Genomic DNA, 26876 nt, shown 5'->3' on the forward strand with positions numbered 1-26876 from the left:
AGATTGTTGCATCAGGCAAGCAGAAACATTGGCGCTGATGGAGCAATCCCTTAGAGCTATGTTTAACGGTGTGAGATGCAGCTGTGTGCACTAGTGCGCATGCAAACCAATGCATGTGCATGAACGCCAGAGTGTCCAGCAGTGTGTAGCCAGCCATCAAGCCCACATGGTGACTCTTGAAATGTGAACAGGGATGCTATAAGTACAAACGATGCATCCTTATTTTTTATCTATGAAATGGTGGAGGGCATGAATCACAGCTTCGTTTCTCTTCCTATAAATTTCAGTTATGACCGCTTCGTTCAACACCATGGTGAGGCTGCCCTGCCCGCAGGCTTCCGCTCTGGCCAACTACTCGTGGAACTACCCAGACAGGAAGATTCCAGACAGGCTGATCCTAGAGGACGACAAGGCCCTAGTCATCATCGTGCACGAGGAGACGTTGGGTCTCTATGAGTGTTGGGCCAGCGAGAACGGCTACCAGCAATCTGTGGCGCGCTACCACGTGAGGACCCACGACTCCCCTGCCAGGGTGGACGGAGCCCGCGAATCGCATGCTGATGGAGCGCCAGTGGGGGAGTATCGCTCCTACTGGGTCCAGTTTGTCACTGTGACAGTGCTGCTGTCAATGACCTTGGCCGTCGTGGTAGCGTTGGCCTTTTTCTCCTACCACGACAAGCTGAAAGCGAGGAGCAAAGTGCAGGGCTGCAGCAGCCTCCCTGACGCCAGTAAGGCCTCCGGGCAAGAGAAGGTCCCTCTCAACAGCAGCCAGATCCCCCCGCAAAGCAGCGAATACCAGATGCAAGGCCCTTGCCAGGAAGCTGCCGACAGCTCCAAAACCTGCTGCGTTGAAGTGGGGGGGCCCTTTCAGGACATCGACGCTGACAACAACCGCTTGGACTTGGGACTGGCCAACGGGGACGACTCTAGAGCGGCCGTGGCAGCGGAGGGGATCTAGCCTGGCCTACCTTGTCCCCCGCTAGCTGTTGCCAGGAGCAACCGTTAGCGATTGCAGCAAATTCACACAGGCAACCTGACAAAAACAAAAAAACCAGAAGTCTTAGCACTACTGTGGTGCTCTTTTGAAACACCACCAGAAAACACAGAGTTACCTCTGATTTCAGTATTTCCCCCCTCCCCGTTTTCTGGTCTGTTCAATGCCACGTAAAACCCAGGGCTTAGTGTTGCACCGCTGGCTGAATCCCTGTCGTGCTTTCGTGTCCCCACCTCCATCCATCGGGTGCTGGGCCAGCATCCCCAAACGTTCACTCACTGCCAAATCCACAAACCTCTCTGTGAAGTGCTTACCAAAACCCAGAAGGCGGAGTCCCCTCGCTGACTCCTGGTCTCCAGAGCTGTTGGGTTTGGAGATGCGCAGGAGTGAAGGGCAGGTGTGGCAAGGAGTGGTTGGGTCAGGGCTGTTTGCTCCATGGAGAGGTAGCAGCCTGGATGTCATGCATCCTAGATGACAACCACAGAGAGAGAGGTTACAGAGGATGTTACTAAGAGGGTGGCAGTTCTTAAGGTCACGGCGATGCAAGACTGGGCTTCCTATGCAGAAGGGCAGCTCAGTGATCATCATGAGGCAGCTCTACAAAGTATAGTGGCACTGTTGGGGCCGCAGAATGGGGATACTGAGAGGACAGAGCCACAGGGCATTCTGTGCAAGGTTCCCAGGAGCAGAGGGGCCCTTGTGCGTTATGCCCAATGTGGTTCTCAGTTTTCCTTTGCGATTAAGCCAGGCCTGCCTCTGACTTGCATTTGTGGATGAAGAGAGTGTGGTCTCCATTTTGCCTGCTTTAAATTAAACAGGAAACAGAAGTGGGTAGGTGGGAGGTGTTTGGAAGGTCTTTCTGTGTCCTGCAAGGAGCGCTCAGGAGCAGAGGAAATAGCCTTACAGTGAGTCGGACCACTGGTCCGTCCTGCTCAGTAACACTGACTAGGGTATCAGAAGGGGTGCTCTCAATCCTATGCAGAGATGTCAGGGACTGAGCCTGGGACAGAATGGTCTGCCACTGAGCTGTGCCCTCTATAGCTTACCTAAGGAGTCTTTCTCCACACCTTGCGAAACCACTAGAGGCCCCTTTCACCTGTTTGTAGCAGGTCTGCGTGCTCTGCTCTATAATATACATACTTGCGTAGCTGGGCCATTGAAATTCTGTGCCAAAAAGCAAAAGGAAATCTAAGTTCGCTGCCACAATTTTGGTCCTTTTTTTCCTTTTAAAAAGGCACAACATGTTTGCATAGTTTATGTTGGTTTTCTGGGTTGAGTGGGCCAGCAGTATTAGCTATGCAAGGCCTGAAGGGTGTCTCCCCACCCCTTGAAATCTTCCGCACATACCTACCCCCCTCCAGCTTCTACGATTTCCACAGGCATCACTCGCATACTTTTTCAGGCATGGCCTTTGCAACCATAAGGACTAGATTCTTGTCCCCCTTTCCACTTCCTAAAGCGAAACCCGTGAGTCTTTGAAAGATGGTCCCTGCCCTCGGCATACCAGGTTCTCTGCACGCCCTGCCCACGTTCTTCCAGAACTAGAGCATGCAACACATAAGAGCTACCCACATGTGGAGGCCATTTTAAATTGCTTGGGTAAAGCAGTGGGCTCCCTTACACCATGGGTGGGCAACATGGTGCTACAGGTGATGGGAATTGTAGTCCAGCCACACTTGGAAGGCACCACATTGGCTATACCTACCCTGCAGCTTGGGCAACTTCCACCATCTTCTTTGCTGTGCTGTAGCACCAATTGTCTGATTCCATGTGGGATACTCTCCTTATGGGAACAACTCCTCTGTAAGGCAGTTTTATTTTGACAGCCAATTGGTCCTCATGCTGATGCTTACTGTGAGAAGACTCATTGCTAACTCGTCCCCCTTTTCTGTTGCAAAGTGCTTTACATGCGTTTGGCCTCACAACCCCCGTGAGGCAGGTCAGTATTATTCCTCTTCGCCATGTGGGCAGCAAAAGGAGTTTGCCCAACGCCCTGCAGAGAGCCAAATCGCGTCTCCGCTTGACACAGGTGCCTTGGCTGACTTGGCAGAGGGATGCCTGAGGGGACTCCCCCTTCCCCATTTGCTTTTCTCCTCCAAAGTCAGCCAGAAGTCTTGGCTCCTGGAACTGAGCCTACAGACAACTCCTTAGAAGTTTTTTGTGCACCCCCCCCCCATATCTTTCTTTTCCCGTGTATGTTGCTCTGCTGACCTCTATTGATCAAAACTGCATTCAGTCGCTTTCAAGCCTTCCTTTTGCTCCTACAACTTTCCTCTGTTGACCTATGTGCTCTGCTTGTGGACAGACCTTGGTTGCTGGAGGAAGGGAGGTGTGTGAAACAACATTTGTCCCGAGTTCTAGGCCTGTCTTTACGGCCATTGCCTTGGGCATGCAAAACTACTTGCAGTATTTCTTGTTTTAGAATTGCATTGTTTTTGTTGGTCTAAAAGAAGAATTATTTGAATGCGAGACTTCCAAGGTCCAGTGATTCTGCTAGCGCGCTAATGCTCTGGACTCAGTGATGTGGACATGCCTCGAAGGAAGACGCATACGTTGCCACTGAAGGCTGTTTCATGTGTTATACAGTAGCAACCAACTGTACACTTTGGGGAGAGGAAATGACCACGATGACCATACCTGCACGATTAATCTTTTAGCAAATAAAAGTCTTTGTCGTGTCCATGTTTTGCCTTTTTAGGTGTGTCTTTAAAACATCTTTGGCCTGCACTGAAGAAAACACGATGTATGAAGAGGACCTGAGTTTGAATGGCGTGTTGTTTCTTCCAAGCAGCAGCAGCTATTGGCATGCCTTGTACACACCTTTCCTCTTTGTGTGTACATATATGTGTCTGTGTGTCTTTGTATGCAAGAGAGTGATGTTCTTAACTGTTGTGTTGGAGTGGCACCTCTCCCGAAAGAAGGGATAGGTGGGAAATCCTAGCCGGTACACCTTCTCACCAGCTAATTAATTTAACTGTATATCAATTGATAATTGACCATTGAGTTGTGGGGGGCGGGGGAAGCGAAATCTTTAAATGTATACTTAAAAAAACAAACAGGTACTGTCCTAAAAGTTTTAATGGGAGCGAAGTAGAATATAGGAAGAGACTTATCCCAGAGGAAGGAATATTTATATCGCTTAGTCTGTCCCCACAACTTCTCAGGTTTTTGCCTATTTATCCTTCCCTTCTGAAGAATAAGCAAAAGCACTCCCATGTTTGCAGAGCCATCAAATTGCGGAGTTGGAACCATCCACTCCAACCCCCTGCACCTAGTATACCTAGAATCCTGGGAACTGCAGTTTACACCTCAGAGAGCTACAATTCCCAGCACTCTTAACTGCAGTTCCCAGGATTCATTGGGGTGGGTAGGGTGTCCATTAAATGTCTGGTGTGTACACACCCGGTGGCAAGTTGAGAGAGTTGCTCATCACCAAATAAGGAGGATTTTTAAAGAGCTGCTTTTTCTTCCCATGCTCCTTGAGATCCAGATGATGCCCCCCTCCTCACCCCACAACAAAATTCATTTTACCAAGATGGGGGGGGGGGATTATGGCTCTATCAGCTGCTGTTAAGTTGGAGTGACTGAGGCTGGAGAGAGAGATAAAACTGTCAGTTGAAAAATCATTTTCTGTGGTAGCCTTTGCCTCATGCCTTCTGGATGTTTTGGACTCCCAGCTTCATGCTTTTCCTGGCTGGGGCTGATGGGAGTCGAAATCTGAAATGGCCACTCTGTCAGGGGCTGGTTAGAGTCCAAAACATCTGAAAGGCACCAGGTAAGCAAAGGCTGGCATGCACAGGTACACATTTCTTCCCCAGTTGCCTCTGGTCAAACAGACTTTTGAAAACAGGAAAATAAAATAAAATAAACTATTTTCTGCTTGGCTGGAGCCAGATATGGGGAGCACCTCAAGCAAGGACCCCCCCCTTTCAAATTGCTCTTCAGAAAAACACATAACCTCTCTCCAGCCTGATTTCCTCAATGGAGGAAAATGCATGTCCAACAGGGTGTTCTGTCTGTTGTTCATTGTGTTGTTTATAACTTGTTTTTTAAAATGTGTTTATATGTACTATTTTTATTAAAAAGTTTGATGCATTGTGGTATTAGTGGTTAATAACTCTTGATTATTGTATCAGATTCTCATCTTGGGGCAGATGTCAGAGGCAATACTTGAGTCAGAAGGCTCATTATCCATACTTGCCTTTCCTCTGCTTTTTCCAGGCACAATTTAAAGCTCCATATCTGAGTGCCCTTCTTGTTCCAGAAGCAAAACGTTGACATTTGCTCCAATTCAGCTTTAAAGAGCAGCTTTTCGTGGGGAAAACTCAAGTCAAAAAAGAGGGGAGGAAAGCTTGGACCCTGAGCATTAAAGCATAGCTAAACCCTTAGTCCTCCCCCCACCCTCCACTACCTGCAGCCACTAAGTTTGCCAGATATCAGGTGTGGTGTGCAATTTTAGGCTTCTCGTTCTCAGGGTCTGTGAGGAAGGCCTCAAATTGCAAGGTGAAGGGGCAGTTGGGCTCTGCCAGGGCTTCTTGGTCAATACCTTCACCCTGATCTCAGGGAAGTGCTGCTACACAATGATGAACAAGCTCACCTCCAAAGACATCTCTCACCTGAGCTATTTTTCTAGAAAAAGAGGTGCTGGAGCTCCCCATGAACACCTCCCTTGTTCTTTTTTATAATGGCAATGGCACCCACCTCAATTCTGGAAAGTTCACGCAGGGGGGAAAGCTGTGTTTCTCACTACCTCAACAACAATTCTCTCAAGTCCCTCCTGGCCAGGCCTCACTTGAGGCCCAGAGCACCATGGTGCCCCTCAATGTGATCTCCCACCACAGCCTATCGCAATTTTATTTAAAACTTCAGTGCACTTAATCAAAGGGACACTTGCAGCCTGATCCATTTTGTTTTAAAATCCAATCAATTATCTTGGTCCTTTTAAAACAGGCCAAATGTCTGCAATATCAGGTTGCTCAGCTTGGGTTTATTCTAATAGCCTTTGGAGGTATGTGTGTGTGGTAAAAAAACCCTTTGATTTTTTTTTAAAAAAGCATTTGTCGTTTGCTTCTCCCCCTTGCAGAAGTGTTTGTGGTGAAATTGTTCCAAAATTAAAGAGCTATGGACAATGGGTTTTCATATAAAAACCAAGAAGGCAGCCTATCCACCTTCTTCTTTAGCGCTTTTGAATTTATGAGTGGACACTGATAGGGAATTGAAAAATAAAGAACTTATTTCACATCGCCTAATGGCAGCCTGGGCCTCAGTAGCCTATTTTTGGAAGATCTAGCTAATTGGGATTATTGGCATACCAATACTTGGCAAATTGCTCTTTATACAGAAGTTACTGTGCTAGACATCACTTTTTTTGATGCCTGGTTTGATTCGATTTCGAATACAAATGTAGAAGCCCATGCACATCCAGTGCCGCCAGTTTATACGGATGTTTGAATTCACAATTATCTTATAGGAAAGGGTTCCTTTTGAACCAGGGCGATTAGCAACCATTCAAAAAGGGAAAAAATCATTGTTTCTCCTAACTTCTGATGCTATTGGCTGCCATTGTTTGATGTCACAGACAATCTGAGCACCAAAGGGTTGGGACTTCTGATGCTATTGGTTGCCATTGTTTGATGTCACAGACAAGCTGAACACCAAAGGGTTGGGGCTTGCTGAGAGAGGTCAGAACAAGAAACATGAGCCTGGGGGAAGGGTAAGTGCTGGTGAAGGAGAAGACCTTGTGGCCTGAAATATACTCTGAGTTGAGAGTGGATTTCATTCTCTTTATTCAGCTCATAGTGGTGAGGAGGAATATGGCCTAACTGGGCAAAGAGCAATTGAACCTGGGGAGGATAGGCAAAGGGGATGTGGGGGCCTGGAGAACTGATATTTAAAGGATGAGCAGGGGAGGCAGGAATCTTTACATTTATTCCAGAGACTTCCATTTATTCCCCCAAAACATCAGGTTCTAGATTCACTCTGGAAATTCTCCTGGCCTCCATCAGACACCATGTTTGGGATAAGGAGGATTTCTCCTCCTGCAGGAGTACAGGTTACCGCCCCCCAAAAATCCATTTCCATATCAATTTACCTTCCTTGTAAGTGTTCCCTGTTCTGTGCACTTAACTGCTGATTTATATTATTCCTTCTGGTAGATGGTGGTCTTGCTAGTTCTCTCCACTTTGAGAACTCGTTCTGGTTGGCAAAGCAAAATTATGAGTCTCCTCTCAGTAACATTGTCCAGGGGTCTCATATGCATCCACTCTACTAAATCCCCCCCCCCTCCTGAGTCCCGTGGGTGGCATCTGAGAGGCTTATAAATCGAGAGGTTTTTTTGAGCTTCTCATAGAAAAGAGTTGGAAACCTAGGAGAGGCCTACATAGGAGCCATAAATCCTGCTGCCAAGAACTGGTTGTCTTTAAGATTCCATAGGGCATTCCTAGGATCTGCAGTGTGGCACCCATTGCACGCTCAGGTGCCATGCCTCGCCCATCCCATATTTTGGTTTTTTTTTAATAGTGTATTTTATCATCATTGAAATGTCTGGCTGGAAAATGTTTCTCACCTGCTTACCTCTCTTTCCTCTAAATGTTTCTAGGGACTAGCATTTTTGTTTGGTGTATATTTTGCCTAATTTTCACTAGCTGTTAGGGGAGCGGTTCTTTGCCCTAATTTTCTTTTTCTTGTATTTTGCCTTGGTTTTTTTGTTACTGTTTGATCTGAGGACAACCTTGTCACTGAATCCGTAGGCAATAGGCAGCAGCATAGTCGCGTCAGGCTTTCTGTCTTTTGCTGATTTGTACTTTTCGTTAGGAGTCTTTGCAGTCTTGTAGCAATAGCCCCATATTTCTTGAAGAACATTTCCAAGACTTCTCGGTAGGTTTACGGCCATGAAAAGCTCTGCTTGAGCACTTTGCCCTCTTAGTTTGCAGCTGTTGAATGGCTCAAGTATATCATTCCAGACTTCACACAAAATACCAGCCTCCAAACTGTGCTTTATGTCCCTCAGGATCTTTGCACCTGACATTTGAGATTCATCTTCCTCAATTCTCTCTAGGGCTCTGAGGATGTTGGCACGTATACCTTCAGCATCGACACTCTGAGAAATTTGAGCATTAGACACTCGTTTGTCAGTGAGTTTCCACAGTCACTTCCAGCATATTGCTATTTCCATGTGGGATTCAATCACATTCAGGCAGATTCAGCTTTCACAATTAAGGAAGGTTTGGAACTCTTAAACAACAAATACACTTTTTGCAATAAAGAAAGTGATTGAAAAATGCACTGGAAAGTGTGGGATTGCAGAGTTTCCAGACCAAGCTCCAAGGGGAGCTCCACATAGAACAAACTGCAGTAGTCCAGTCTCAGGATCACTAACCCTTAGATTATAGTGGCAGGATAAAGGTAAAAGGTAAAGGTACCCCTGACCGTTAGGTCCAGTCACGGATAACTTGGGGGTTGCGGCACTCATCTCGCTCTATAGGCTGAGGGAGCCAGCGTTTCTCCACAAACAGCTTCTGGGTCATGTGGCCAGCATGACCAAGTCACTTCTGGCGAACCAGAGCAGTGCACGGAAATGCCATTTACCTTCACGCCAGAGTGGTACCTATTTATCTACTTGCACTTTGATGTGCTTTCGAACTGCTAGGTGGGCAGGAGCAGGGACCGAGCAACGGGAGCTCACCCCGTCACGGAGATTCGAATTGCCAACCTTCTGATCAGCAAGCCCTAGTCTCTGTGGTTTAGATCACAGTGCCACCCAGGATAGCCTAATCCAAATAAGTGTCAAGCTGGTGCAGCAGATGAAGCTGATGAAAGGCTCGCTTAGCCATAGAGAACCCTTAGGCCTCAGAAGTGTAGCAACACATTGCTACCTTTTTAGAGGTGACTTCTTCCTTATTTTCTTCTGAATTTCTTGACAGCTACCAAGTTAGCTGCCTTTCTCCTGCTTGCAGAAATCCCAGCGACCACCTGCTGATTGACAACCATGAACCCCAAACAGTCTTTACGTCTCTTCGGGTTCCTCCTGACATTTGCCACCGCTCTGGCCATGAATCTGATTCCGAGGCAAGACATCCAGATAAGTGAGTAACTCACAGGAGGACAGAGGCAGAAGCTGCCCCCTGGAGGAGACATTAAAGGGTACCTGGAAGGAGATGAGCGAGATTTCAAACCTAGGACTGCCCTACATCTGAATCTTCCCGGACATTACTGGGATTTCAAAGGCAGACTTGATGTCCAGGGCGAATTTCCGAAAGGCGGTGCTTTGTCCTGGATCTTGGGCAAGTCAGTCGAACAACTTTTGGAGTGTCCTGGTTTTTACTTCTTAAAATAGGGCAACCCTACCAAACCTGTTACTTCAAAGGTAACCCAGGGCATCATTCAGATTGACACCACCCCCACCCCCCAACAAACCTCATAACAGGTATCAACATGCTGTTGTATAAACTGCCAACAAAGCAAATGGGTCTCACTGCTCCCCCTGGTGGAATTTGCTTATAGCAACTTGATTGTTCAGCAGGAAACACCCCCCTTTTTTTTGCTAGCTACAGACACCAACGCAGCACCTGCACTTTGGAACTGCACCTGCACTGCTACCACCCATTATCTTCCCTCCACAGTACCTAGCTGCAAGTTGAATGCGCAAGATCCACCTTGCGACTTTCCAATTTCACCTCCATTCTTCCTTCCTTGCTTGCCAAGTCCACCCATTATTTCATCGCCCCCTCTGAGGCCTCCGTAGCCCCCAAGCATCCATATGGGGTTCCGAGTCTGATGCCAGCACCAGTATTGGTGGATGGAAAGGAGGAGTTCGAGGTGGCCCAGAACTTGGACTCTTGACATTGTCCTGGAAAGCTGCAATATCTCACTGACTGCAAGGGCTGTGGACCAGATGAACAATCCTAGGAAGTCATTGCTAAAGTGCATGCTCCAAAGGTGGTGACTCAGTTCCACAAACGCTGCCCTAACAAAGCCAGCGCCTGAGGGTGGCACATGCCCCTCTAACCACCAGGTTTCAAGGTGCTTCTTTCAAAATGGCGCCAGGCTATGTCTTGCACCGAGTACACTGTCCATGTTTGGGGCGGAGGTGCAGCATATGCACATATATACCAACAGGGCTGGGTGATATGTGGTTTTCAACATCTCGATATATATCACCAGCTAAACATTGTGATGTATCGATATATCACGATGCCTGAAATAAGGACAGAGCTATGTAAAGTCACTGGCTGGCTTCAAAGTTTCTCTCACATTGCGATTTTGGTATAGCACACACACACGCAAGCACCATGATTTACGATATATAGCCAGGTCAAAAATTATGAAACCGATATCATGATATGGACTTCAGACCATTTTTGGATGATATATTGATATATCACCTACCCCTATAGACCACCCAATGTTCGGCCCCTGTAAGACACCTTCAGCATCAAGGAACAAAAGGCACACCCTGACTTCGCCTCTGGGGACCGGGAAGCAAGAAAGCTGAGATCCACTAGCCACTGAAAACCAGAACTGGCTACCCAGTCCATCCAAAATGTGTGGCTCTCTGGTTAAAAGCAGGCCAGGTTATCTTCCTCCCACCCCCACCCCCTGGTCAGTTGGCATTGCTTGCTGAAAATGTACCTAACATCTTTTCCCTTCCTCAGGGAACCCTCGACCAATTATTGCACAATACCACCAAAAGGGAGTTACAGATTGTGCCACTTTTGTCCTGAGCACAGATAGGAAAACTCTCTATGTGGGAGCCAGAGACACCGTTGTCGCTCTTGACGCTGCCAGAGCTAAAATCAACAACCAAAAGGGCATGGTGAGTAAGAAACGGCAATTCAGAATAAGAAGTGTGGGGGGAAGACTTGGGGTGGTCTTCTGGTTAGCCCTCCTCTAGATGACAGCCCTTGTCTTCCCCCACCCATCACTTTTTGGAGAGATGTTGGGAAGCCTTTTCTGAAAAGGTTTCCTACATGTGCACTGGAGTTCTTTGCGTTTCAGCCCTCACCCTGGCCAAACCATTGTTTGCTGTTAGACACCCCAACCAGGAAACTGTGGCTTGTGTGCTTGCCATCCAAACTGGGTGTGAAAGAAACCACAGCTTGTAGTTGGTTTATAGTCCTGGTATGATGTGCAATAAAAAAAATTGTCACACCAGGGAATATCCAAATTTATCATAGAGGGGAGAAGAGAGAAAGAGCAAAGGCAAGGATGGGGAAGAAATTGAGTTCACAGTTTAACATGAACCCACTCAACTGACACCTTGCCCCAAACAATGCACAAACTGAAGCACAACTATTATTCAAAACTCACGCTTTTCTGAATTTCGGAATGTAGTTCTGCAGCCAAAAAGTGTCAATCAGGAGAACTGTTTGCAAAATGTATGTGTATGTGTATATGTGTGTGTGTCTGTGTCTGTGTGTATGTAAACATACAAAATGTATTACATTAGGCAATACTGCCCACAACAATGTGTGCATTAGGAGAAACTTGCGCTAAAACGCTGGCATTTTTTGTGAGGACTTCAGAAAAATAAAGCACAAATCAATACAGAAATGTGGAGAATTGAACTTAAGCTTAGAAAAGTAAGAAACGGAGTGAAAGCAAAATAGATGGCTTCATCCATCCCTATTGCACGCAGGCAGAAGGCTCAGCCCCACAGTTTGCCATTTCTGTCAACTTAGTTAGCGTTTTATTCGAATACAGAGACTGTTGCTGGTAAATAGAGGCAGTCTTTATTTATTTATGTATTGGCTTATTTAACAGCATTTCTAAATCACTTAATTATTTTTTTTCAAGAGAACTCGAAGCGGTATACATAAACACAACATTGAAACAGTATTTTTTTAAAAAAATAAAATCCCAGATGTGTTAGCTTAAGGCTGAGCATTTGCACTCTTGGCAACAAGCCTTGTTGTTGTTATCTTTCTCTAAAGCTCCCTTCTTCCACTTTTCCTGTAATAGGTACGCTGGGCCCCCACGAGGGAGATAAAGGACGTCTGTAAACTCAAAGGCAGACAGGAGGTAATGGGGTGAGGGGTAGCGGATAAGGGAAGTTTTACAACCTAAGAATGTGGTGTGCAGGGCTGGCCCACTCATGGGTCTGGGTGAGGTACTTGCCTCAGGGCGGCAGCTGGGAAAGTCGGCAAATCTGGTCTCCCAGGAGTGCACCGTTCTCCTCCTCTTCAGTCCACCTCCTGCGCAGCCCTCCTGCAGCCACAGCCGCCTCCTCTTCCACAGACACCCCACCCGGCAGTTGCCACAGCAGCCTTCTCCTCCAGTGCTCGCCTCAGCAGCATGAGCAAGAGAGGCTGTCTTGTCACGTTCTGAAGTGGAGCAGTACTAACCTAATGCTATTACATCCAAGCTCTAAAATCTTCTAGCTGCACTGCTGCTTCATGATTCTATGACTAAATAAATACATCCACCATCCCTTGAAACCTTCAAGATCCCTTTTGAGCTTGCAGAGCAGGAAAGGGGCTGGCTTTTCATGCTTTTTAACAACCTGCCAGTGGAAGCCTCCTCTGGGATAGAAATGTTACCTGGAAGTTGAATCCTGATTTCCCCCTCTTCTTCTCCACAGATGGAATGCTTGAATTTTATCCGTGTCCTGGTGCAACTGAACGACACACACCTTTACATCTGCGGGACGTATGCTTTCAAACCCACCTGTGCTTACATTGTGAGTTCCTGGGGGAGAGAGATGGGGGGATGACAAGGGCCTTCAGTGTGACTGGTCCTGTTCAGTGGGACTCTTATTCCCAGGGTCAGGGGTTGGGGGACACGGGTGGTGCTGTGGTCTAAACCACGGAGCCTCCTGGGCTTGCTGATCAGAAGGTTGGCAGTTTGAATCCGTGTGACGGGGTGAGCTCCCGTTGCTCTGTACCAGTTTCTGCCAACCTAGCAGTTTGAAAGCATACTAGTGCAAGTAGATAGATAGGTACCACTGCGGCAGGAAGGTGAATGGCATTTCCGTGAGCTCTGGCACTTGTCACTGTCCTCCGTGCGCCAGCAGCAATTTATTCATGCTAGCCCCATCACCCAGAAAGCTGTGTGTGGACAAACGCTGGCTCCCTTGGTCTGAAAAGCAAGATGAGGGCCACACCACCCCATAATCGCCTTTGACTGCACTTAACCGTCATGGGGTCCTTGACCTTTACCTTTATCTTACCGTATGTTCAAGCCCTACATTGGGCAAAAAGATTCCTGCATTGCAAGGGTTTGGCCCTTGTGATCCTTCCAACTCTATGATTCCACACAAATACGACTGGAACAGTATTCCTGCTGAGATACAACTACCTGTGCTTTCCAGAAACAGCTGAAGACAAGCTTTTCTAGCTGTGTGAAAATGTGCCTGTCATCATGGGTGGTCATTTTGTATTGTGTTTAAACTCATATTCCATTGTTTTCATACTGTCTTTAAAACTATTTCACCTTCTGCTTCATATGATGAATTGTCTTGAAACGTATATGCAAAAGAAAATTCATAAATTAATAAAGAACAACTTCAGTCTCCATATTGAATGAATGAAGAGGTTATATCAGGGGTCAGCAACCTTTTTCAGCCGTGGGCCGGTCCACCGTCCCTCAGACCATGTGGTGGGCTGGACTATATTTTTTTGGGGGGTGGGTATGAATGAATTCCTATCCCCACAAATAACCCAGAGATGCATTTTAAATAAAAGGACACATTCTACTCATGTAAAAACACACTGATTCCCAGACCGTCCACGGGCTGGATTGAGAAGGTGATTGGGCTGCATCCAGCCCCCAGGCCTTAGGTTGCCTACCCCTGGGTTATCTAAAGCCATGGGTAGTGCCAGGAGCAGGTCAGTAATAAAACACCTGGTGTCTGTGAAGTTGACTCTTTATGTCACCTACCCACCCCTGAAACTGGAGTAGCCTAGGGACTGAGAGGCTGAGCCATAAGACCAGAGATCCCTGGTCCAAATCTTGCTTTGCCATGAAGTTGCTAGACAAACCTTAAGCAAGCCATTCTTGTTCACACCTCATCTCCCCCATCTGTAATAGGGGAATAACAGTCAGAGTTTAGTTAGAGCTCAGTCTCACCATCTTCCAAACATAGAGCCCATGTGGCTAAAGGATTCACTCTTGGTTGGGAAGATCTGAGTTTGAGCCTCATCCAGCCACAAAACTTACTGAACATCTTTGAACCAGTTGAGCACTCCCTCTTGACCTAACCACGAAATTGTTGGAAGGAGAAGAACAAAGCAAGGGACCAACATATAGCACCCTGAACTCCTTGGAGGAAGAGAAGACCCGTGCTCAAAATGCAACAGATATAATTATGCATAGTGATATTAGCAGTGACATATCCCAAATTCTACAGCAATCGGGATGCTTGGTTTCTGAACCAAGAACCAACACCATCCCATACATTCTGTTCCTTTTTGTCTCTTCCCTTTCCTTTTCCTGTCTTGCTAGGACCTACAAACATTTGCTGTGGTGACTGATGCAGACGGCAAACTCCGCCTTCTGGAGGGGAAAGGTGTCACCCCCTATACTAACAAGTATAAGAACACAGCAATTCTCATTGGTGAGCCATCTGGAAAGGGAAGGGATTCACTTCCTTTGATATTGAATGTTTGCAGCACCCCCTAATGCCCTCTCCTGAGTCACTTTCCTGCCCCCATGACTCATTGCAAAGGCTCTCGTCCAGCCTCCCACAACTGAGTGCCCTTCTGATGTTTTTGGACTACAGATCATCTGTGTTGGCCGGGGCAGATGGGAGTTGTAGTCTTAAACATCTGGAGAGCATCCTTCTGAGGGAAGCCCCGGACTGTCTCCTTACTATTTGAATGCTAGAAGGGCATTTGTTCTTATTTAAATATATGACTAGCCCCAACACTAACCACTACACCACACTGGCTTCCTAGAGCACTTCTGCAATGGGGCAGCTATATAAATCAAGTAGGTAAATAAATATGGGGAAAGCAAAATATCACTCAGAGAAGAACCTGAAATATTTTCCTTGAAGCTTGAATTTGTTTTATTCTGGATTGTTTCATTTGATATTTTGATGTGTTGTCAACCACGTTGAGATTTTCTCTCTATTTAAAATATAAAGCAGTATAGAAATAACAGGAGCAGCAGCAACAACAACATCAACAACAACAGCAACAGTATGTGAAGTGGCATGCTGTGTATTGCACAGATCCATGCAGGTGCCTTTCACATGGATGTGCACTGGAGACAAGATGCCCACTTTGAGATACAACTACAGCCCATCCATGAGGCAGACTGAGGCAGCCCCCTCAGGCAGTGGATCCAAGGGTGGCCTTCCTCAACACACACACACTGTTGTCTCCATTAGAGAAGCAGCTGTGGCACCTTCTAGGAAGAGATCTCACAAGAGCATCATAAAATATTATGAGAGCCCTTTGAGATCTCGCTGCAGCCGCATGACCCTAGTAAGCAAGACTTGTGCGGCGGCAAGGGGGGGCATGTGGCACATGCAGGCCATGCTTTCTCGTTTTGCCTTAGGCGGCAAAACAGGATGAGCCATGTCTGTGTAGTGGTCCTGGGGAGAGAGCTGATCAAGGTGAGAAAAGCACACTCGCTGCCAAGATCTATAGCCAAGCATCTCCAGGGTAAAAATGGGGGCAGTGTATTACCAGAAATCCAGAAAGCAGGGACTGTTCCTGGGAAAGAACCATCTTCTTTCCTGTCTTTACTCTGCAGATGGTGAACTTTATGCAGCTACCAAGAATGACTTTCAAGGGATAGACCCTATCATCACTCGTACTCTGGGCAGCAAGACAATTTTGAAGACAGAGCAGTGGATGGAATGTAAGAGCAGGTTTGGGGCACTGAGGGAGTGGAAAGTTTCTTAATCATCCAAATAGAGTCCAGTGACTCCCACTGCCCACCACTGCCTGGTCACCTGGGCAGCTGATACGTTAATGGATTGGTCGGACGCAGAGGAATGGAGGGAGGAACCAGCTGGGGAACTACCAAGGAAAAAAGGCTCAGAGCCCGGGGAGTTGTGGTAGGACAAAGATGAGTGCTCACAGGGAGAAAACTGGGAAGAGGAGGTGTCGGAAGCTGAGGAGGCAACAGGGCTTAGTGAGCGGGAAGAATCTGTAACAGAGAGAAGTCCAGAATAGAGGCAGAAGATGAAGCAGGGCAGGGGGGAGCCAAGAGGCAGAGATGAGTCCAGCTGCTGAAGGGCCATGGGTGTCTCTCCCTTCTGCTGCAACAAGCTCCCCTCCCCACTTGTCTCCCAGAACCTGAAGAAACTTGAAAAGTGTGAAGGAGAGTCTCTGATTGCCTGGAATAAACCCTGGAGATGAAGGGACTTAGACAGCTGTGGGGAGGTGAGAGCTTTCAGTCTCAGCAACTGCTTCATGGGGCCAATACTTAGCAGAGATGGGTTGTTGTGCTCATTAGGCCTGACACTTCTGTACAGATCCTGTTTTTGCTGATAAAGAGTTAACACCAACTTGCACAGTGTGATTTACTGCTGGCTGGCTCCTGACAGTTAACAGGTTGGTGCCTGGAGAAGATGCATCTCCTCAACAACCAGCATTCCCTTTGGAATTCACACCAGTGGGGTCATGAACCGAGAGGGTGAAGGGCATCTCATGTCTGGTCTTTTTGTGGCTTCCCTCTGCAGCTGATGCAACGTTTGTGGCCTCCATCAACATCCCAATTGCCCCAGATGATCAGAAAATCTATTTCTTCTTTTCGGAAACAGCAAAGGAATTCAACTACTTGGAAAAGGTGGTTGTTTCGAGGGTGGCGCGCATTTGCAAGGTGAGCTGCCTCCAAAATCAAGGGCACATTTGAGCTGGGACTTGCTTGGCCTCTTTTTTTAACCCTTGAATGTCTAGAGGAGTAAGATGTGAGCATGTGCAGAGTGGCTGTCCATTGCCTCTTGTCCTGGCATATCTGGAATTGGGAAAGACAGCTTCCCAGGAAGGAAATGGAGCCAGAATTTAATTTAAATTATGCTAATATAATGGAAAGGCCAAGCATTTGGGGGGGGGGAGGCTTTTTCATTTAGTAAAAAAGGCAACACTAAGGCTGCAGTGGTGGATAGACTCAATTTTTCCTCCCTCTTTCATACTGCTACAAAATTGAGGGCCACCCCCCTGAAGTAGATTCAGGGCCCGATAAATGAGAAGACTTCTTCAAACAGTATGTTATTCTCCAGGGGGGCCCGGTCTCAGGGATTTCATCTTCTCACGAAAGTTGCCATAACCCCCAGGTTTCAACAGGGTCAGGCCTGGAGTGGGCAGCCTCAGACAGATGATGGTGAAGGTGGAGGGAGTGGCAACTCAGGTCGGAGGTTCTGTCTCTTTACTCCGGCTGTTAGGGAGAGGGAAGCAGACCCACTAGCTCTGCACGCCACTTATCCCGCAAAATAGAGCCTCTTGGGGAACTGGGAAGGACTTGGAGAAGCTGGAGGGGTGACTGAGATGGAGCTGGGGTGGCAGAACACCATCCCATCACTGAGAACCTGGGGCTGCCTTTGTTGATGGGAACAGACACACCTACCTTGATGAAGCACACATCTTAAGTACACCTTTCCTGTAAGGGGAGAAAGTGCCTCATGAATAAAGCTTGCTATGCCTTGTCCTTAATAGCTTGGTGAGAGGGGCACAACAGCTTGTTGAGACATCTTTGTTGCTTTTGTCCAGTCATGAAAACTGGAACCTGCTTTTAAATTCTTGTAATGAGACTCCTGTGCCTGAGCCTACTGTCAGACCTGTGCCTACTGCACATCTGAGTAAAGATTTCTCTCTTACTTATGCCCAGAAGCCTTTGTTGTGGTGTTTGGGGACAGCAGCCAGGGCAGAAGTAGTTGCAAGCAAAGACAGGGCTTCCAGTGCAGCACTCTCCAAACAGAGCAAGGGCAAGTTCAGGGAATCCACATAGGCCAAACCAGGAACCAGCAGCAAAACCAAGAAACAGTTCAAGGTCAATATCACAGGGTTGTCCACAAGGTACAACATCGCAGAGAGGCATAACTAGAGTTGGGAAGAAAGGGCTAGAGACTGGAGGGTGGTGATGGCACCAGCTTCTTCCCTTCCCAGGATCTCTACCATTCTGTGATTCTATGAAAACAGTCAAGCACAAAGAAAGCAAGAACAATAGCAGGATTAATAGAGGAAAAACAGCAATCGTGATTACCCAAATAGCCATAAGAGAATCCCAGGGCCTGTTCCTTAAAAGGTTGCCCCTGTCTTCCGCCCGAAGGCCAACAAAGAGAAAGGGGTTAAGTCTCACAGATAAACTGGACATCATAAATGAAGATGCTGCAACAACAAAAGGGCATGAGGGCAGTGGGAGGGAGGGAGGGAGATCAGGAGGGGCCAGGGGAGGAAATAAGAGGTGACTGGTTTGTCAATGGTCTTGCTTTTCCATCCTCTTCAGAATGATGCTGGAGGAGAAAAGTTGCTGCAGAAGAAATGGACGACATTTGTAAAAGCTACTCTCTCCTGCACCCCAGAGGGGCAGTTACCTTACAGTGTCATTCAGCACGTATTTGCCCTTCCACATCATGGAGGCGACACAGTTCTCTACGCTGTCTTCACTCCTCAGTGGTAAGGCTGCGACAACTCATTGTACCCAGGGCTATTTTGTGCCGTAGCCGCTCAAAATAAGGATGGAGAAGAGATCTGGCTCACGTCCCCTTTTTAACAGAAACCTGCCTAATCTGCACTTCCCTGAACAGCAGGTGAACTGGAACACAACTATCCTTTGAAATCTGCACTGCTCTGAATTTTGCAATGCAGTTCAAAAGAAAAAGGGGGGGAAAGTGTGGGGAAATGCCCATGTTGGGGAAGTGTGCCTAAAGATACCTAAATTTATGAAAGTAATGTACAAAAAGAATCATAATAGGTGAAAATCTCTTGCAAAAAAAGAAAATGCATCTCTTTGGGGAAATATGTACTAATTACAGACAATTTTTTTATGTGGACTTCTTCGAAAAATTCACAAACAGATATGGACATTGTCAATAGCTGTGTGTCAATCCGAACTTTTTATGTGGTTTATTGCTGTAGATTGTGGCATGAGTAAAGGTTGGCATAACTTCATATGAAAGGAGATCCCCTTTATGAACTTTTCTTGACCTGGAAACCGGAAGTTGTGTCAGAGCCCTGCATTGTGGGTGCCCTATAGTTGGCGCCAGTGCTTGGTAGTGTATGTATGAATACATGTGAGCGCTGGACATACATGTGGTTTCTGACACACACATTGCAACAAGGTGACAAGCTGATTTTCACACTGGAAAAGTGAGAAAGCAACATCAGATTCATCCATCCCTATCTTGGAATCCATTCTTTGGTCCCACAGCGCACTAAACAGTAATGAAGATAAGTGCCTCTGAGCATTTGCAGAGTGCCTTTTCATTCTAGTGGTGCAGCTGACTTGCCCATCTCTTTGCAGGAAAGTGGGAGATCTCTGGAGCTCGGCAGTCTGTGCCTTCAGCCTTGCTGCTATCAACAAAGTCTTTGATGATGGGAGATTCAAAGAGCAAAACAGCTTTTCCCAATGGATGCCTTATGAGGGGGAGGTCCCAGACCCTCGCCCTGGCAGTGTGAGTATCGCTTCAAGCCCTCTTAGAAGGGTGTGAGCAGGGACCGGGTGAACATGAGCTTCTGGTGGGGAATGCTTACAAAATTCTCCTCCTTTCTCCCCAGTTTTGGAGCTGTTGTTTTTCTGGAGTAGAATGGGTGTTTTCAAAGTCCTCTTATCAGTGTTTTTTTTTCTAGAAAAATAGGTGCCAGTACGCACCATGAAGTTGTTGCAATAAGTGCCACACTTTTTGTGGAAATGTTGTGGATAGTAGCAGAGGATATACTGATTAAATATTATCCCTCCTCACTCATACTAGTGAGCTAGCAGCAAAGCACTATCCCTTATCTGGAAGCAAGTTGATGGATTCCCTAGAATCATATAAGTTCAACAATCCAGTCTGGCTTGTCCAGATTGGATTGTTCCTGGTAAATTTCCCCTTTAGTTCCCTCTTAAAAACAATAATGACGCGACAGTCTTCTTTTAAAAGTATTGGTAAAGTTTACTTACATTCAGTTCACAGTTTTGTCCTGAAGGCAGTGGCGTAGCGTGGGTTGTCAGCACCCGGGGCAAGGCAAGTAATTTACGCCCCCTAACCCGTGGATTTGCGCCCCCTAACCCGTGGATTTGCGCCCCCTAACCCATTGATTTGCCCTAACCCCAGATGTTGCGCCCGGTGCGGTCCGCCCCCCCTGCACCCCCCACGCTACGCCACTGCCTGAAGGCAGGCTTTATCTTGCAGTTGCAGTTACAGTTGTAGAGAAAGGAAGTCTGAGCTAGGCCTCAGACTTTCTACCTTGTGGCTTCCATCCTCTGTAAGGGTGAGCCAGCAGAAGATGGTAAAAGAGCAGCAAAAGAGCCAACGAAAGGAAGATGGCTTTGTGACTAGCCCTTTTATAGGGTCTCCTAGGGCCATGCCCATCTACCTGGTCACACACAGGGGGAGCGTGGTCCAGAGCATGTATGACAGGAAGTTCTCCCTGTCTGGAGCAACATTCCCCTGTGTGTCCACTCTAGGAAACAGCAAATGTTGTACAGTATTTGACTGCTACAGTGAAGATACGTCACTTTTTAACAACAAAAAAGAGGTTCTGGTACTGTGTCCCCTTGAGGTACCCCCTGAAAAAAGCACTGCCTCTTGTTATTCTGGTAACTTGGTAGTAGAGTACCTGTTTTGGCTCTCAAATGGTCCCAGGCTCCATCCCTGGCATCTCTGGGCAGCGCTGGGAAAGACGCCTCCCTGAGAGCTATTGCACAACATCCAACATCCCTGACCATGGGACATGCTGGCTGGGTCTGACGGGGGTTGGAGTCCAGCACGTTCTGGAGGGCACCAATCTGGTACAGGATTTTCCAGTAGAGAGCTAGAAGGACCAATGATCTGATTCGGCTTATCCACACTTATCTTTTGCTCTGCTCTTTCCTGGCACAGGTCCACACTTAAAAGTTCAGTATCCAAGCGCTGTTGGTGGGGTTTTTGCCCCGGAGCTTTCCCTGCAAAAACCCGCTCTTTAGTGCTCAATTGGAGCAAACATCTATTTTGGGTTTTGTGGATTACTGTTTGCTCCAGTTGAGCTTTAAAGAGCGGGTTTTGGGGAGGAAAGCTACGGAGCAAAGAAAAGGGTGCTCAGACATGGAGCTTTAAAGCATGGCCTGTGCCTGGAAACAGTGGAGGAAAAGTAGAATAATAGAATCTTAGAGTTGGAAGGAACCCCAAGGTCCATCTAGTCCAACCCCCTGCAATGCAGGAATCTCAACTAAAGACAGACATCCAAAGAGAGTACAAGTCTGTTCCACCGTTGAACTGCTCATTGTCAGAAAGTTCTTCCTGGTGTTTAGTCGGAATCTACTTTCTTGTAACTTGAAGCTATTGGTTTGAGTTACCCTCCAGAGCAGGAGAAAACAAGCTTGCACCATCTTCAGTGTGCCAGCCCTTGAGATATTTGAAGATGGCTATCATATCTCCTCTCAGTCTCCTCTTTTCCAGGCTAAATATACCCAGCTCCTTCAACCGTTCCTCATAAGGCTTGGCTTCCAGACCCTTATCATCTTGGTCTCCTTCAGTATAAGGCAGGGTTTTTTTTTGTCATTTATCATGTTTGGGCTTCTTCATAGTGTCTGTGTCCTATTTCCATTGTTGGAAGCATCGTGCCTCTAAATATTAGTTGCTTGGAATTTCAACTAAGGGGAGAGAGTGCTGTTGAACTCAGGTCCTCCTTGCAGGCTTCCCAAAGCATCTGGCTGACCAATGTGAGAACAGGATGCTGGACTGACCTCCAGCTCTTTTCACATTATCCCTGCAGTGTTCCATCACCCCCACTTCACACAACACCCACAGCTTCATGAGACAGCACTATGTGATGGATGAAAAAATTCAGCCAATCGATAATCGACCTCTACTGGTGCAGCGAAATGTGAAATACACCCAGATTACGGTACACGAATTGCATAACTCCTTGGGAAGGACCTACTATGTGATGTTTCTTGGGACAGGTATGCTTTTATGCTCCAGTAGTAGAGATTGAGTTATTTGTAGGATGCTTTCTCCAGCGAGGCTCGCCTGGCCCCTTTGTTACCTATATTTTGGCACCAGTCAATAACATTCCCCGGGCCTTTGGCTCATCAAACAATCTATGGCTGTTTAAACTGGGGGTGGGTTTTATTGTTTTTGTTATGTATTTTTGTGTTTTTATATTGCAAACTGCCCTGTAATCCTCGGATAAAGGGTGGTACAGAAACTTTAATAATAATAACAATAATACTATTGAGCTTTGTGAACTATTTATTTTTTTGACCCAATAAGGGGTAAAAATGAGGGCTGTGACATTTAGCCAACTATATATTAGGCTAGGAATTGTTTGGATTGGGAGGCGTGTATATTGCTGTTGTTGTATCTTTTTTTTTATCTTATGACTGATGTGGCAATTGTAAAATCTGCTCGTGTGCTTTGGTGTTTCGTTTCTTGTTCATGACTACTTTTGTTCTGTTTTGCCGTTATGTAATTTTTATATATATTATAAGTCACCTTGAGCATGGTTTTAACTTAGGAAAGAGGCATGCAAATAAAACGATAGATTGATTGATGAGGCGGAATGAATCGATCACAAATTTTTCAATTTAAAAAAGTAGAAATCTCAGAGGCTGACTACCTGTCACGTGCCACAGGTGAACCTCCAAAAGCAGAAGTGAGAATGAACTGCAGGCAGAGTGGAGTTCAGCTTCCCTCACCTGCTTGTCTCCTTAGCTCTCATAACTGGACTCCCACCACACATTTGAGGAGGGCAGGCCTGTATTTCAACAAACTGTTCCGCCACCATCGTATCTAATTTGACACCTCGGCATCTTCCCTTACTTTCCACAGACCAGGGCATCATTCACAAAGCAGTGATCGTTGGCAACGAGGCATACATTGTTGAGGAGATCCTGCTGTTTGTGAAGCCAGAGGCGATCAGGAGTCTGCTGCTTTCTCCTGAAGAGGTAGGAAGGCTCTGTTGGCTAGAGACTGGAGCTGCGAGCTTTTAAAAGGCTGTAGCTCAGCCGCAGAGCATCTGCTTTGCATACAGAAGGTTTTCAGTTCAATCCCCAGTAGAGCAGGCAATGTCCCCTGTCTGAGACCCTGGAGAATTTCTGCCATCCAGGGGTAGCAATAGTGAGCTAGATGAGCCCAGTGGTTTGATGAGGTATTATTAGGCAGCTTCCTCTTTATATCAGTCCTTGATCCAAAAACCATTGGGAGTAGAAAGTACTTTATTTGTGGTGAATGGACACAATGCTTCATGTGCAGAAGGCCCCAAGTTCAGTTTCCAGCACCTCCACCTCCAGTTAGGACTGGGAAAAGATTTCTGACTGAAATCCTAGGGAGCTGATTCCCAAGCAGTCAAGAGACTTCACCTGCATGTGTTCATGGTGAGTTCTGGCACCTCTTTTCCTAGAAAAAGAGCAGTGTGTGTGTGTGTGTATACGTGTATGTATTAGTTACCTTATTGAGAGTTTGGGGTTTTGTTGGGCAGAGTACGGTACCCTGACTCCTTGCCCTGCTGCCAAACACACACATCTGCCTTTTTAAAATAATAATAATAATAATAATATTAGTTTTCCATTAAAAACATCCAATTAATAACAAATCAAATCCAGTCATAATCCAAATCAAGAAAAAACACCACCAAATTACAATCCGAATTATTAATTATTAAATTTCAAACAGACTTCCCATATTCTGGACTTCTGAAGCAATCATCTCACACAATTATATTTTCTGCTTTCTTCTTGTTCTCATATTTTTCACATTCCAATCTTAAACTCTCTCAAAGTCCTCAGTCCCTGGCTGATCTAGTCTCATCATGTTAAACAGCCATGTATCCTTTCATCTGCTGAGTACAGTTTTTTATATATATATATATATATATATATATATATATATATATATATTCCTTCTGTCCATTTGTCAGTGCAGCTTTTCCTGGCTCTACTCTTATCTCCCAGTCTGGGCTGTTGTCTAAGCCTGCTGCTTGAAGTTTAATGACCCAGTATTCCAAAGTTGTTATGTTGTTAAGCATACTGTTCGCTAACATATGTAGCAATGAAGATATAAATCATTTGGTGATTGATCAGCTTTTCCAGGGACCACTCAGACCCACTTCTGGGCCCTGGAGGGGGGCTGCTAGATGCCCGCTTCGCCTTCTCTCTTGCCCATGATGAAGAAAAGCATGCAAACAGATTCACTGTATATTGTGGGATATTTCCCAAATTATTGTCTCAGATTGTTGTAGAATCAGCCAACAAATGTTTCCTACTCCCTCGAAAAAGGGAGTAATTCGCTCTTTTTTATCCTGCGTGAGAGCTAGCAAACGCCATCTTGGCCGCTCCTTTATCTTTTGTCAAGCCCGATTAAAACTGCGCAGCTGAATAATTAATTGTGAACAGATATCCACCTGTACTCCATTTAAAAATTAGATCTCTCTAATGAGGTTCAGCACATAAAAGCAAATGTAGATATAAAGAAAGTATGTACCGATCACCTCCGTAAATCAAAACACCATGATGAGAATCTCTTTGAAGTCCAAACTTAAACACCACCAACTGTGCAGTTCCGCAGATGGTTTCCTTTTTCTCCTTCAGTCCAGAATATGCCTGTTTTTGGTCAAATCTTATTAATTTTTAAGAAACAGGTGTCCTTGCATGTAGGAGTGGCTCTGGAGAGTGCCAGCCATGCTGTGCTCTTAGACCCAGCGCCCCTACCGCTCGCACCTTGATGCGAGCCGACAGATCACGGGCTATCTGCGGGTCTGTGAGACAGTCCTCCCCCACCCTGGGGAGTCTGCCAGGGCTAATTACTCCCATATTAGCCCTGGGTTACTGGCACGGCTGGGGTCCATTTGTGTGGGAGGCAGCCATTTCCCACAGCAGAAAGCCAGAAGTTGCAAACACACACCTCTGTCTAACTCACATTGAAGTTTCGTCAGGCAGGGCCAAAACGCCTCCCTGCAGCTTGTAGTTAAATGTTTATATAACTACATTTTGATTTGACTTTTTAAAGCCTGGTGCCTGTTGTTACGATGACTCCCACAACTTAATTATATACCAGATGTGGAAGGATGACCTTCGGCCTGTCATCCTTTAATGGGTTCCAAATAGTAATGGAACATCTCTGTCTGTGCATTGTCAGGGAATCCTGCATGTGGGGCATGCCAAAGGAGCCCTTCAAATATCAATGGCCAACTGTGGCATTCACAAAAGCTGTACCGACTGCATTGCAGCGCGAGATCCATACTGTGCCTGGAACGGACGCAGGTGCAAAGAAATCCAAATCTCCAATACTAACGGGTAAGTATTTGTAAGCTAGAGAGCACTCTGTGAAAGCACATAGAAGGGTTAAGGATAGCTCAGTCAGTAGAGCATGAGACTCTTAATCTCAGGGTTGTGGGTTCGAGCCCCACCTAGGGCAAAAATTCCTGCCTTGCAAGGGGTTCGACTAGATGATCTTCGTGGTCCCTTCCAACTCAATGATTCTATGAAAGGATGAGTTCCTTGGTGGGGATGGGGAGTTGTGGAATTTGGTTTGAGTTGCAAATAAATGCAAACCTACCTTATGTGCACTTCAGTTCACTAGGTGATTTGAAATGCAGCTGTCTTCGGATTCTGCGGTGCTGCACACAAAAATTGTTGTAATAGTGAAAATAATGTACTGTAATTCATTAGATTAGGAGATTTGGGTGTGTGTGCATAGATTAAGCACAATTGCCTATAAAAAATGCAAGTTGGGTGCAATGTACATGGAACTGTATGAATTTTCATGCAGACCTTAAAACTGGAAAACACTAAACAGATTATTCCATCCTTTCCTCACACTGAAACCCACACCATACATTTAAAGCACCACTTTAACAGACAAGGAGAATCCTGGGAAGAGATGTGTGTTAAGGGTGCTGGGAACTGTAGGTCAATGAAGTCAGAACCTGTAACAAACTACGGTTCACAGGAATCTTTGGGGGAAGCCTTGACTGTTAAAGTGGAATAAGACTACTTTAAAAGTATAATGTGAATGTGACCTTGCTATGGTCCAGCAAGGCGGTTCTTACTTTCCTGGGTCCTTCCTTTCCTTAGGGATAGCTTGAAGCAGGATATTGAGGGAGGACGGCCAGAAATTGGGTGCAGCAGAAGCAGCAACAGCAGCAGAAGAAGCAGAGCTTCCCCAAGCTCAATTACTGTGGTGGTTGTGATGACCTTGGTTTTCTTCTCCTTCCCTGACAATCTGAAAATGGAAGGGCCGGGATGCAGGAGCCTCTCTAAAGCCAATAAAGCATCAGGTCAAGAGAAACTCCTCCTTCGTGACAGCCAGAGCCTTTCACAAGGCAGCCTTTGCCAGGAAGCTGCCAACAGCTCTAAGATCTGCTGTGTCAAAGGTGGTGGTGGATCTTTTCAGAACATCCTGGCTAAAAACAACTGCTTGGACTTCGACCTGGCATATGGGGAAGACTCCAGAGGCGTTGTGGCAGTAGAGGGAATCTAACCTGGTCCAGCTTCATCCCTCTGCAGGAGCATCCTTTTGAGATCACAACAGCTCACCACAGGCAACCAAAGATCTTGCCACTATTGTGATGCTGTTCTCAAGCACCACAAAAGTAAACATGCTGTTACCTCTTGATTTCAAGTTTTCCTTGTCCCCTTTTCTCTACAACGCCATGGGAAAGCCAGGTTGTGCAGCTTGCTGAATCCCTCTCACTTGTTCAGGTCCCTGTCCTCACCTCCATAGACTGACTCACAACCCAAATCCATAGATCTCTCTGTTAAATGTTTGCCTAAATCCTAAAAACAAATGGAATACCAACGCCAATCCCTGATC

The 26876-nt window shown here is 46.4% G+C and overlaps 2 protein-coding genes across 24 annotated transcripts in view; both read left to right on the forward strand.

The window, feature by feature from the left end:
* SEMA4A (semaphorin 4A) overlaps nucleotides 1-5095 on the forward strand; it is an 80124-nt gene extending 75029 nt beyond the window's left edge. For all 16 annotated transcript variants that reach the window (XM_083590043.1, XM_083590030.1, XM_083590034.1 and 13 more), the window contains one exon: nucleotides 288-5095. In XM_083590043.1, coding sequence (XP_083446169.1) covers nucleotides 288-958 — 671 coding nt within the window. In that variant the 3' untranslated portion in view covers nucleotides 959-5095. The remainder of the gene's footprint in view (nucleotides 1-287) is intronic.
* A 1535-nt stretch (nucleotides 5096-6630) lies between these two features.
* LOC310751114 (semaphorin-4A-like) lies at nucleotides 6631-26678 on the forward strand. Of its 8 annotated transcripts, none has more exons than XM_083590147.1 (15): nucleotides 6659-6707; nucleotides 8052-8127; nucleotides 8917-9078; nucleotides 10648-10808; nucleotides 11954-12013; nucleotides 12573-12671; nucleotides 14435-14546; nucleotides 15692-15799; nucleotides 16626-16765; nucleotides 18389-18558; nucleotides 19406-19556; nucleotides 21838-22027; nucleotides 22896-23011; nucleotides 25200-25357; nucleotides 26138-26678. In XM_083590147.1, exons 3-15 carry the CDS (start codon nucleotides 8982-8984, stop codon nucleotides 26541-26543), a joined length of 1968 nt encoding a protein of 655 aa, XP_083446273.1. In that variant the 5' UTR covers nucleotides 6659-6707; nucleotides 8052-8127; nucleotides 8917-8981; the 3' UTR covers nucleotides 26544-26678. The 8 variants fall into 8 exon arrangements, with proteins under 8 accessions (XP_083446274.1, XP_083446276.1, XP_083446273.1 ...); XM_083590149.1 differs by having other exon boundaries at nucleotides 6661-6707; nucleotides 8950-9078; XM_083590151.1 differs by having other exon boundaries at nucleotides 6684-6707; nucleotides 8052-8217; nucleotides 8950-9078.
* Nucleotides 26679-26876: the final 198 nt, after the last annotated feature.

This window comes from Podarcis filfolensis (assembly GCF_964270895.1).
Source record: "Podarcis filfolensis genome assembly, chromosome: 16".
Lineage (NCBI taxonomy): Eukaryota > Metazoa > Chordata > Lepidosauria > Squamata > Lacertidae > Podarcis > Podarcis filfolensis.